This window comes from Neolamprologus brichardi, chromosome 12 (assembly GCF_056152115.1).
Source record: "Neolamprologus brichardi isolate AB-2024 chromosome 12, ASM5615211v1, whole genome shotgun sequence".
Classification (NCBI taxonomy): Eukaryota; Metazoa; Chordata; class Actinopteri; order Cichliformes; family Cichlidae; genus Neolamprologus; species Neolamprologus brichardi.
In genome coordinates this window covers 25,680,011-25,693,499 of record NC_142115.1, presented here as the reverse complement: position 1 = coordinate 25,693,499, position 13,489 = coordinate 25,680,011, and the positions used below count along the sequence as shown (strand labels likewise).

Here is a 13,489-nt window from a genome sequence, read left to right as displayed (position 1 = left end):
ACAAAGTTGTCCATCACTTGCTTTATCCCCACTTTTTTTTTTTTGCATCTTCTTGCTGTAGGCCCTGTGTGTATGGATATTTCCTAATAAGGTGGTTAGACTGGGTGTGTTAGAAAGTTGCCCACAGAATTCTTCACAGACAAATTACCCTATTTTAAACAAATAGAAACCAGTGGAGTGTTGAATTAAAAATGCTGCATACTTACAAAAACATGCTTTAAATTCCTAGCGAAGGATGTGACACTAATAACAGTTGTGTAACTAAAGAAACTCTATAATTTTCAGTTTGGATTAATTTTCAGTAACTTGATGGAAACTAAGCTAACAACAGAAATACAAAATAACAAAAATTAGCGTGTGGCATAGAGACATAAATCTTAAATAAGCATTGTGGTTATCTAATTTGAGAATGACCATGGCAACATGCTCATAGGAGAGATTAAGTTTGATCAAACAGTGAGCCAGTATTAAGGGCTGATCTCTAGGCTTTGTCAAGGCTTAAACTCTGATTATACGACAAAACTCACAAGCATGCGCACACACATGAAATACAGTCAAAGGCCGCTTGTCCTTAGGCACAGTGCTGGTTGGCTGGCAATTTTCTAGGTGCTCATCCTTTGGAGTTTTCTGTTTTTAACAATAGTCAGGGCTGCAGTATGACCATATACCAGGTTATGTACTTTACTATTTTTTTCAGCTTTGATGTCTTAATAAACCGTTTGGATTAAGCTAAAGAAAAACCTACCTCAGTGATTTGGCTTTGACTTCAAAGTCCATTTTCCTAAAATTTAGTACACTATTGGTAAGATTTATTACCTCTTAAAATCCAGTTCTACTATTTTGCTTTAGTTATGAAAGTGCTTCTCTGGGATTAAAAAAAAAAACAACAAAAACAAAACACTTCCTAACACATCATAATAATTACATTTAGTCCCTGTAAATAACACCTTTAATGGGATGGATTAGAATGTTTTTATTAACTTCTTTTTTTTTAGAAGAAGTCAATACTGCTCACCCATCCCACAGTAGCCTTTAAAATCTAATTTTGTGTTAATTTTTTTTCAGTGAGCTATGTACTGAATGCAGCTTTGCAGTGGTAGCGAGCAAGTTGGGGAAATATGGTTGAGCAAATTTAATTCCAAGATAAAAATTGCATATACATACATATATATGTGTATATGTATATATGTGCGTATATGTATATGTGTGTGTACATGTATATGTATATGTATATGTGTGTGCACATGTGTACATATATGTGTGTGTATATGTATATATATGTGTGTGTGTGTGTGTGTGTGTATATATATATATATATATATATATATATATATACATACACACACACACACACACACATGTATATATATATATATGTGTGTATATGTGTGTGTGTGTATGTATATATGTGTATATAGTATTTTCATCTAATCTGTACTCCATAGCCTGTCAAACTTTTGGGTCTTATTTACATCTGAGGATCCTAGAAATAACATTTTCTTAATCAGAAGATAAGTAAGTTAAACTTTTTTTCTCTCTGAAAAAATACCAAAGGAAGCGTGAATAAGTATGAGCAAAATATATATTTTACCAGATGGTATAAAACAAATATAGCTCCATCTAGAGCTTTACGTTTTCAGAGAAATAATTAAATTGTTTATTTACCGTTGAGAGTATTGAGAGTTCTACATATTGGCTCAGTAATGGGATAATAACATCTTTCTTTCTTTCAGGTAACAGATGTGCTGTATTCATTAAAAACAACTTTTAAAAAAAATTTAAACTATGATTTTAGAGTTGAAGAAAGGCTGCATTCTTTGGCAGGCGGCATTAGCTGTTTTGGAAACACAGTTATATATAAAATGTTTTAGAGTTAGAGTAATCCATACCACTGCTCCTTCAGGTCCAGTGGTATGGATTTAGTAATTCAGTTTAGATAGAAATTTTGCATCTGACTTTGCTTTTACGAATGATAAACTCCCCGGTACGCCAAGCACTGAACCACAGTTAGATCCTGTTGAGGTTTAACTGTAAAAACAAGATGAAGAAAGGAGGGACACTTTAATTGTTTACCTTTAGCTGTTTGTGCTGCCATTACAGAGACAGTAAACTACAAGATGACCCCTGATGAGACTCACTTCCTTTGGTCCTTTATCCCCTCACTACTCGTGTACACATGAATCATTGTCTGTCTGCTTCTTCTTCACTTATCATTGCCTCAGTAATTTAGTACAAAGTAAAACATTTTTTTTTGTTTTTCAGTTTCCTGATTCTTTCCTCTCCATTATTCTGAAACAGTTTCGTTATCTTCTAGCTTATCATTTCTACTCCTTGATTTTCTTCTTCAGTGATATTTCTCTTCTTGCCTCTTACACTGTTTTATCACCACCGCATCACCAGATTTTTCTGTCACTTCATCAGTCCACCTCTGTTTCAAACTGCTTTTCTCAATCCTTCATCTGACATCAGCTGTGTCATTCTGTCAACAACTATCCTCTACATCTATTGTCTGCTTTCCTCATCATATCCACCACCTTTCTGGCTTTCTAATGTTTTTCTTTCTAAAACACCTTTAATCATTGTCATTTTCCTTTTCCTCTTCTTCACCCCACCTTCCTCCCCATTTACCAGTAGTTTCTCAACAACATTGCAATGATCTTGTCTTGCTCCGCTTCATGTTTGCATTCATGTTTTACCAAAATCATTATGCAAGAAGGCCTTATCATATAGCATTCCAGCATTATCAGGCAGTGTTTTTTTTTCTCCCTAGATTAAGCTCTTATATAAATGAAAAAGAATAAAACCAATGGTCTGAGAATCACCTGTCAAATCTGATAAAAGCCAACCTTGGTGACTTTGCTGCTAAACAATGTGTAAAAAGAAGATTTCCTTGTGAATTTCCTTCTAATTTGCATGCATTTCATCACACTATGAATTCGTTTAGAGTGCCGACACGATCAGTCTCTCAAATGCCATGCTCATTAAGTCTATGGTTATAGTAAGCCAAAGACAAGAACAAGTGCACTTACAAACTCTTAAGGAAATTCAGATAAGACCAGCTTTCCCTAAAAACTTTTACTCTATCTTGAAGCGAATAAGAACACAGCTAAATACAAATATTTATCATGTCGTCCCAGTTCTGAGAGCTTCACTCCCGCTACACTTGATATGCGTAATCCATTTTCAGTCCTCCGTACCAACAAAGTGGTATTTTCTGTGCCAACACCTCAGCTTTCTCACTTTCATGTTTCTGCATAAACAACTAAAAGTAAGCTGGGCAATGCTGGAGAAAGGCTTTGAAGCCACCAGCAGTGTCCTGTCACACTCTGCAGATCAGAGAACTTAGGCTTGACCCCCTGGGGCCTTTAAAAGAAAGCAATCTTTAAAAAAAGAAACCCACCTGCATCTTTACTATAATAATGTATAGGCCTGCCACTCCCTTAAAACTGTTATGAACCTCACTGCAACTGACTCATGCTGATTGGCTCCTGTGCTCTGCCAAAACATGAACACTATATCCATTGAGGGGTTTTAGCTATGGGGGTCTGTACGCTGTTCAAAAGGATCAGATTGCTAATGCTAGCTGACCTTTGTGGTGTTTGTGTGGTGTTTATGCGTCTTGAAGCCCATCCAGGTTGCATGAACCATGTCTTGGTTATCACTTCGTGCACCTCTGCTTCGTTTTGCTTGGTCTTCTTTTCGATCCCACCTCCTGTCATTTCACCTCACTCAGGCCTCGTTAATGGCCTCTTAGTCTTTCTTCTCTTTCTCCCCCACTTGCTTAGATCTGTCAGTCTCCCATGATGTAGCCCTTCGACTACTGTACAGAAATTTCTACTTACTGTCTCCTGCTGTAGTTACTCTCCCTGCTCCCTCCCGCGTTCATTGATGTCTGATCTAATTGCTTTTGCTCTAACCCTGGGGACCTGGGCACAGTGTAACAAGCTCCCAGAGGATGCACTTCGCCTCGGCCTTTGTCGCAGTCCCTCAATTGCTGCTTTCTTTTTTATCCGTTTCCTCACCAGCTCTTCCCAGTACATTAATTTATTAGCAGGTCTAATACTGTAGCCCCCCGACAAACAGCATGATATTGTGACCCTGCGGTAACTGATTCTAATCTAAGGCTGGCCACAGCACAATCTTGAGTCAGGAATTGCCAATTTCAACAGGTCTTGTCTGTGTTTTCTTTTATCCCCATCACACAGTAGGCCACAGACAGAGATACATAAGAGTAGCTATACAAAGCAAGAAAGGTGGGATGAAGTAAGAGGCAGGAAAAGAGGAAAATAAACAGGCAGAGATGCGAAGTGACAGTGAAAAAGTGGGTGAAAGACAACCTGATAACATGGAGAGACTCACAGGACCGCTGCAACAAAAATTTAATAGAAAAGGCAAAATATAAAGATGCAGTCCAGTGAACTAAAGCAGATGGGTCAGTACACATTTTAACAGCTTTGGCTCCACTCAGAAATAAGAATTTCAAAAATATAACACACAGTTTAACTTCTCTCTCTAGCACCTGTTTACTCCTTGATTAGTTTGGTGTTATATATATCACACATCAAATGAAATCCATGAACCGGGCAACCCTAAATTTCTTCTTGAAGAAATAAACAAAAGAAATCTATCTTAAGCAAGCCGTTATTGTATTTTAAGTCCTTTTCGCTAGATATTAAAGAGGTGCCATAAACAGCACAAAAGGAAAGAAATCTCAAACTCTCACTCATGCTCCTGGACTTTCGTTGAGATAAGCCATCCAGATAGTGAGTTAATACATGGAGTGCATTTTGGAGTAACCTCCAGTCGCCAGTTCAGATTTGTGCAAAGCAGATTCTTACAGAGCGCACTGCAAAAGGGGAAAAAAAGTCCCTCAATAGTACTTTTGTATTTGAGATTTGAAACTCACCTGCAACAGTCAGCTGAACATCACGATTTCTCTCCCACCTCTGTTTTCACACACGACAGCTGTACAGTATGCATGTGTATGTGCTTCTAGGCTGTTTTGTCTCATAGATTTTCATGAAAGAACACCAGCGTAAAGATCAAAACATTTTCTCCTGAAGGTTAATGGGTCAAATGCGTTGATCAAAATCTACTTGTTGCACGCACTACTCTCATTAGAGGCATTTAAAGAGAATCATTTGATACAGATACTCTGATCTTCCCCATGGCACTCTCTAGTGTATGCTGTCTATCTATCACACACAGACACACTCTCACACACTGTGTTGGTCCTTCGGGATCAGACAGTGGACTGAATGCAGATATGCCTCTTTGAAGTGAGCAGGCCTACAACTAATGTGTGTATGAGACATGCACGTATTCACACATACACTCTGGCTATGTTGATGCATACTTCTTTAATCAGATCAGGTATTTAATTATTAATATGTGTGTTAAAAGATGACCCTGCAGCAGTGCTGTTTAACCTTTACTGTGGAATAATCCGACGTGCCTGTGTGCGTGCGCATTGCATTGCAGTGTTGCCATCAAGGAATATTGAAACACAATATACACGGCGCAGATGCTTCTGGTGATGTTTTAAACATTTATTGTTTTTCTGTGTCTCTTTGTAGGTGTGTGGAAATCATTGCCAAGGAGGGGAGAAGTTTGAAGGAGCTCTATCTCGTGTCTTGTAAAATTACAGACCACGGTAGGATACTTTCAATCACTGTCCCTTTGTTGCAGTCAACCGCCAACATTATCATCATTTCCATTATTGCCCACATTCACCACTGTGATTCAGGACTCATTTGATTTTACAGCTTTCCTCTTATGAGACTTGTAAACAGTGAAAATATTATTGAAAAGTTTCAAGCAGAAGAAAGCAGTGTTAGCTGGAGCTCTTCTGCACATTTACCCACACTAGAGTTTTACCAGAGATTTACCTTTAAGTAAACTTTTTAAATAAACTGAGAAGCATTACTCAGCAAGCCACTCAATGTCAAACCATGCGGTGGTTACTTGGTGGCTGACTTTTGTGAATTCTTATATGAGAGGTTAAATATTGTGCTTTCTGGAGAAATCGTCTTTCACAGCACATTATATGAGGTATGAAAAGGCTACTCGGGATTTTTATACATTTACTTGTGTTGGTGGATTAGAGTTGTTTGTATTGTCTGATGGGGGACATACATGGTGTTTTCATCCTCAGCATACACTCAGGTGTTATATATCTCTTTTATATCGCTGTAGCATCATCTCCTCTTTTTATTTTGTTTACACTACCTTGCCTCTCTGCTTGATTCCATTCTGCCATATGTTTTGTGGAATATTTGAGTCTTTCATCAGCTACAGTACAATACACAGTTGGAGTTCATCGGTACTGAAGCATCAGGAGTGCAATCCTGGTTCTTTGTGTGGCACTGTTTAGTTGTGTTTGAGCATGTGTGCGCTCTTCAAATTGCACAAATGACACTCCCAGCAGCGCAGCCGACTATTTTCTTTGGGTGCCTGCTTTCTCCAATCTTCTGTTACTCGAGTCTGAAGGGTTTTTACCACTTATGCTATTTCCTGTTATCTTTGCAGCTCAAAATACCCACAATCTGTATCGTAACAAAAGCCAGCCCCCCCCCAAAAATAAATATTTGGTGTGATGCATGATAGCCTGAGTTTGATCGTCAAAGAAAGTTTAATTTGACTTTAAGCTGTAATAATTCCCAACTGCAATGGTTTGTCTGTTTTCTTTTGCTTTTATATTATGTTAATTTGTTATTGTTTGAATAATTCATCTATTCAAATTTCCTGTTCAGAATTTCATAAAGGGACTAATGAGATAATAAACTAATGGATGTTCTGCTTGTTTGTCACATGGGGTTCTCTTATTTTTGATACTTAAATGTGTTAAACTTAAGATAACAAGCCGTCTGTTCTTTTTTTTTTTTGATAGTTAGGCTTTTCACCTGTTGACTTTAAAGTGTTGTTTCTTCAGTTTTCTTTTGTTTTGCAACTCACTGTAGTTTGACTCTTTAGCTATTAGAAATTACACAAAAAACTAAGCTGTTGCTTGTTACCATGGTGATTTTTCTATAGTCTATCAAACATGGGACATTTGATTTTCTTGATGTAAATGCAACATCTGTGAATTGTTTTTAGCTGGTAATTGTTGTTAAAATGTCTATAAAATGAAACTTTAATATACCTGAGTGTCAAACTGGAACTATAGCGCTTGAAGTTTATCAACACAGTCGAGAGAAACTCATCGGGCTTTGAGGGGATTTTCATACATAACAACACTATTGTTGGATCATGTGGCCCCAAAACACTTGTTTCATTATAAATGGAGAACATGTAAAACAGTGACAAGTGTGGCACCCTAGGCTGACTCCTTGTTTGATTGGTTTTCTTCCATAAAATTTGGAACGTCAACAACAATAAATTATTTCAGGCTTATTGTGTGCAGAAGAACGAGTAGCCCGAACACGCACAGGACAACATCTTGGAATGTGCGATCCACTTGTCTTAATGGATCCAGGATGCTTGGATCCATTGGCAAGCCATTTAATTTTGTTATAAATTGGATTTTAGGCTTTTCTTGTTTGATTTTGCACTTGGAGAAACACCACAGTCAACAATTTATTACTCCGACTCTTGGCTTTTGTCCTGACCGAACTGCTTCGATTACATTTGGAAGGCTGCACACTGCCCCACACCACACCACTACAGTTTTCTCTGTTCTCTGCAAAGTAGGGACAAATGATATAGAAAATACTTAATGTTGCCGTCACTAAGCGTTAACTTTCCATAACATAATCATGATTATTTGTGTTGTAGATTGTAGACTCGAATGGTTAATCTCTAACATGAGCTACCATTTGCTAACGATTTCTGTGAATTACACTAACAACAGTCACCTTGACCTTTCTGAACTAGAACCTGAACTGCATTTGCAAGTGAGTGAAACATTATGTGGGCGTGTGTCTACTGGTGTCTGATTAATGACTCCAAGATCACAATAGTACATTAAACCAGGAATGTTCACAGGCGCCCGGTATATATCCCCTTCTCTCTGCTTGTGTCTCTAATCCTTTTGACCAAGATGAATTAGCGATATCTGATCTTCTTCCTTCACTAATGATCCCTCTGGCCCTCTTTGGCTGCTGATAGGGTCTGTGTGTTTTTATGTTTGTGTGTACATTTATCTCTTTCCAGGATAGAGATGCCTGTTCTTAGAGCTCTGTACTCTAACACAATGATTGGTGGATTTCCTGCTTCAGTCTCTGAAAAATTAAATCACAGAAATGAGATTTTACATCTGCCAAGCCGGCCCCTGTTTTTTTCCGCCCATCTCCGCGCTAATTATTTTTATTAATGGCTTCTGTGAGTGCATTTGAGATGTCCACAAGCCTCTTACGTTTGAGTGTTCTGTTTTTTCCTCCCAGCTTTTGCTTCCTGTGTGATTTTATAGGAGCTTTGAAAACAGATATAAAAGGAGATAAAAAGACAGGTTTAGATGACAGAAATGAAAAGCTGGAAATATGTAATTTTACTCCCAGTGAGATGGTTTCAGAGATTATTTTGTGAGGAAGAGGAAGTAACTGGAAAAAGTGAGGATAGAGCATTTTGGGGTAATGATCTTACTGAAAGCCCAGTTAGTGCCATGGAAAGGGAAGAAAAAATAACTTCCAAATCTTGTGTGGCATTCATCAAAGAACATCGTACTAATTAGCCTAAATAACATTTTGGTTGCAATCAAAGCAGTATAGAGGCTTGTTAAACACCTGGATTGTCTGATTAACATATTTCATATGGTTTGTGATTTTCAGCAACTAACACCTACAAGTTATGATTGATGATAAATAATGGGCACTGAAAGATTTTATTAAACACCCTAAAGCGTTCTTTTCAGATTTCCTGTGTCTTGCATTACAAGTGGTTTTCTCTGTGGGATACTTAGTCTTTATACACATGGTCTTCTCAATCTTTTCAGACATTTTTGCTGTTCTCATGTTACTTTTAAAGGGATTAACGGCGAACAGAAAGCTATAATCCTAAACCAATATGAAGAATTTAACAATATGATCCAGGCTAAAAGCTACACAATTGTTGCAGCCAAAGGAAAAAAGGAAAGCTGGCAAAGAAAAAAGTTTACAAGATAACTTTCATTAAATTAATGTGTTTAGATTCTTATTCCTATTCTTATTGTTATTTCAATATTAGCCTGATTCTTTCAGCTGCAACGCTGCCAGTGTTAAAATAATCTTGGGAGCAAGTAAAGACCAAATGAAAAACATATTTCAAACATGTAGGCATGGTTTGTTTTAGAAATGTTTTTATAAAGCTTGCAAAGCTTTTTACAGTTCTGGGATTTACAGTTCACTATGTAAAGGCCATCGAGAGTTCTTGCTGCCAATAGAAAAGAGAAAATGTGTTACTCCTTGATGTTCATCAATGGAAGTGAAAGGGTTTAGACAGTGTCTGAAAAACCAGAACCCCCAAGATGCTTGTTGTGCTTTTATGTGTGTTGATTTTGATTAAAACTTATTTACCTTTAATAGTATGGGTGAATCAAGATGTTGATGTTAAATTAATTATTTAAAATTCATTTGCGTATGTTAGTTACCTTGATCCTTGGTACTCATTTGCAGTATTCTCTTGTTCTTGGAGTCGAGTAATCATAAAGACACATGGGATACATTTAGTGTAACCAAGACTCAAGGCTGTGCTCCTTCTAAGCAATTCAGAGTCTTGACCCTCTGATTAAGAAGGCTTTATCTATAAAGTGCCCTCTTATCACTGATGACTTTTGGGACTGCAAAGGCACTTTTGGGACATTTAAAAATTATGTTTAAATATCCAGTTAAGTAGTTAGTCTGAAAGGGAGATAGGGTCTAGAAACAAATTTCCCATGTTATAGATTTTGTAGAAAAGAAGGGTCAATTAAAGCCACTAGAGATAATGTAAAGGAAGTATTAATAAAAGAGATTATATTAAAAAGCATTTTCTTCTAGCAACTGAAAGATACAATGTGGTGTATAGAGCAATGCAGGTCGCTCACAGACAACACATGCCACCTTATTTTAGAACTATTCGCACACAGTTAGGTCCAAGTATTTTGCAAATGAACACTAAGGCTGTTCGATATAACGATGTATATCGGATGACGATATAAAACATCTATTGTTTCGCCACGCAGCTGGAAACACTTCACGCAAGACGAGCTGCCCGAGATTCACAGAATTTACAGAAAATGTTACATTTTTGTGATTTATATCGTTATCGGGACGATAGATGTCTTATATCGGGATATGAGATTTTGGTCATATCGCACAGCCCTAATGGACACAATTTCTGTAATTTTGCCTCCGCGTAACAGTGATTTGTATTTTAGATTAAATAATCAATGTGATTTAAGTGGAGGCTTTCAGCTTTAATTAATCTTTAATTGGTTTTCAAAAGTATCACATTCATATTTATACGTAATGCTGCATTTTCAGAGGGCAGACACAAGTGGACAATTAACTGACCTGTAATTTCATTAATAGGTTAGTTGTGTCCTGTCAGTATTGAATGGCCAAATAAAAAGATAAAAGACCTAGATTTAATTCCAGCTTTCGAATTTGCATTTGGTATCTTACACTGGAACTCTCAATGCGAGGTCCAAGGAGACTTTGAAGCAAGTGACCATTTAGACTGAGAGGTCAAAATTATTATTGGAGAGGTAGTTACAACGGGAATGTAAAAAGAAGGAAAGGACTCGCCAGCTCTGCAACACCAACGAGTGTGAAAGATGGTCAGTGATCACAGAATTCTTTCCTTGGTTTTTTTTTTTTAAAAAAACCCAACATCTGGCAAAATCAAGAAAACTCTGGAGGAGAAAGAGATGTCGTCATAAATGTAAATAGAGAATGTTTACAGCAAGGTGCAAACACCTGGTTAAGCTCTGGAACATGAAGGCAAGATTAGACTTGAATGAATTCTGAAGTTCTTGGATCCAGCCAAATTTTGCAAAACCGATCAGATAACATTTTATAGTGAAAATTGGTAATGACCCGCATCATACTGCAAAAGCAACCCAGGGGTTTCTCATGGCAAAGAAACGGGATATTCAATGGCCAAGTCAGTCACCTGATCTCAGCCCAGTGGAGCATGCTTTTCAGTTCCTGAAGACAAAACTGAAGCCAAAAAGACCCACAAACTGAAGGCAGCTTCTGTAAAGGCCTGGCATCTCCAGGGAGGAAACCCAACATTTGGTGATGCCTATTTGTTGTAAATTAAGACAGTCATTGAAAAACAATCCTTACACTTGAAATTCCCTTAGTTTATCCAATTATTTTAGAGCCTCTGAAAATGTGGACTATATATTAAAATTTGCTGTAATTCCTAAACAGTAAATGTAATACTTTTGTAAACATCTTGAATTTTGCGCTTCAGTCACATATTTTGTGTACAGATGGAGATTTTTTAAGTTGTCATCGTCTTAATACTTATGGACCTAACTATATATTACAACACATTTTAAACAAAAAAACCCAAAGTCCATCTCAGTTCTTTATTTCCACGAATGGCGAAGTCTTGGTTTATCCATTTCCCTTGCTGAATTAAAAGTACCACTATGTCACTATGTGGGTTTGAAAGCTGATCCTGATGAGAAAACCCCCTTAGCCACTCTCCCAGTGCTAATCAGATCTCTACACCACCACTTTCTCCCTCATCTGACTGACCCATACACTGGCAGTGGCCCATACTGTATCTTCAACACACCTGGATCGACAGCGATACCGCCTCGTCTGCTCTCTCTCCTGTGCTCATCGCCTTTGTGCTCCTTTTGTTCTTACGCTGTGTGTGTTTTGCATTCGCATGCATTCAATGGTGTCTACGCTGTTAGTGCATGTACATCTGTCTGTGCTTATCTTGTCCCTTGTAGCCCACCTGCATTATCCAAAGACAGAAACAGAGCCTTGGCACCTCCTTTCCTTACTTATGGTAATTCTCCTGCTTCACCCGCGCACCTCTCCATGATCCTTTACTTTGTCAGTCGTGGCCTCCTGTGTACATCTGTATGAATACGAGATAGAGCGAGACACCTGTGGGAGACTGTACAAGTGAGAGGAAAGAAAAGGAGAAGCTTTGGTCTGCTTTTAGAGGACTTCCAGCAGAGCTAGTACAACATTGGGAAGGGGGAGGAATGATTTCAGACTTTCAGAGAGATGGAAGTCAAATCCTCTTCATTTTTGTGTACACAGTACAGCGTTTGGTGATTCATATATTGAATAATCTAAATATTTCTCAGCCAAATAGTGATTATAGAACAAACTTTTTTTTCTTGCACTGCTGATAGAAAGTGGAAGCTAAAGTGAAGCTTTATGGAAACATGATTAAATACCCAGCGTTTAAATCAGTTTACTTTCAGCTCAGGTTAATTTGAGGCAAATCGTGCATGTAGAGTAGCCGTCTGACGTCTTCTCTAAAGCAGTGGCCGCTTAGAAATCAAGGATATCATTATAAATGTTTTGGAAATACTTCATGTGGAAGTGTCTTCTGTCCCTAATAAAAAATCTTGACAGTGACAGCCCATCATCCAGACTTTTGTGATTGTGTTGTGAGGGATTGAGCTACTCAGTTGTGAATTCCATTGTTATGTCCATCTGTATTTACCCATCTGTCAGCTTGTGAGATTATTGTTGTCATTCAGTTTTTAGCGTCTTATTCTCTTATTTGATCACCCCCTTCGTAGCTCTCACATAGTCAACATGCATCCACATTTTTCTCCCCTTTTCTGTTTTTTTTTTGGGTTGCCTTCAATCCTGTTCCAAGACCAAACCCCTTCCTCCTCTTTTCCCCTCTTATTGCTATTTCCATTCATCTTTCAGCGCTCGCTTTCATCTGAGGTGCTTTATTCTAAACGCGCTGAACGGTGATAGATGGGGCTTGCGTGCTCCTCCCCTTGAGCGGAGGAGTGAAGTATTGCTGTGTGTGCTTCGTTACTGCTGCGTGTGTATATCTTTGCAACTCTGTGCTTGTTTACATGCTTTTGTGTGAGCGTTTGTGTACTTTTAACAGGTTTTCATTGCCTTTGGGCAAATGTTGATACCCACTCACTCCCTAGAGTATTGTAGTGCTTTTTACAAGGTGAGGTTACTTTGCATGAAAGCACAGAAACGATCTTACTGACGATGAAAATACATCTGATTGTTATCTTCCCCTGTATCGTATGATGAGGCTGTAAGGGTATACTGTTACGCAAGAGTTCTCGTTCTTTTTAAGCTTAATCCAGGTTTAACATGTTATTTTTCTGCACAATTTGTGGTTTTGATTAACTTGTCATAACCTGCAGAACAACAGTGGGATCAGTGCATTAAAGAAAAATCATAAGGGCTTAAAAGAGATCGTCAGTTGTATTTAAATGTGGCTTGACCTTACTTCAGAAGGATACAGTAAAGATATCAAACACTGTTATGCTGACTATTCTTTAGATCACTTATTTTTTTCTTCCTTCTTTCTTTGTCACATCTGTTTCGCTCCGAGAATTAGTTTTCCATGTTTCTTT

General features: G+C 37.8%; 1 protein-coding gene across 1 annotated transcript in view; it reads left to right on the top strand.

Moving 5' to 3' along the window:
* Positions 1–13,489, top strand: part of fbxl17 (F-box and leucine-rich repeat protein 17) — a 222,157-nt gene that overhangs the window by 144,803 nt on the left and 63,865 nt on the right. Inside the window, exon 9 of the mRNA XM_006789829.2 lies at positions 5,577–5,653. Within this exon, the coding sequence (XP_006789892.1) occupies positions 5,577–5,653 (77 nt within the window). The remainder of the gene's footprint in view (positions 1–5,576; positions 5,654–13,489) is intronic.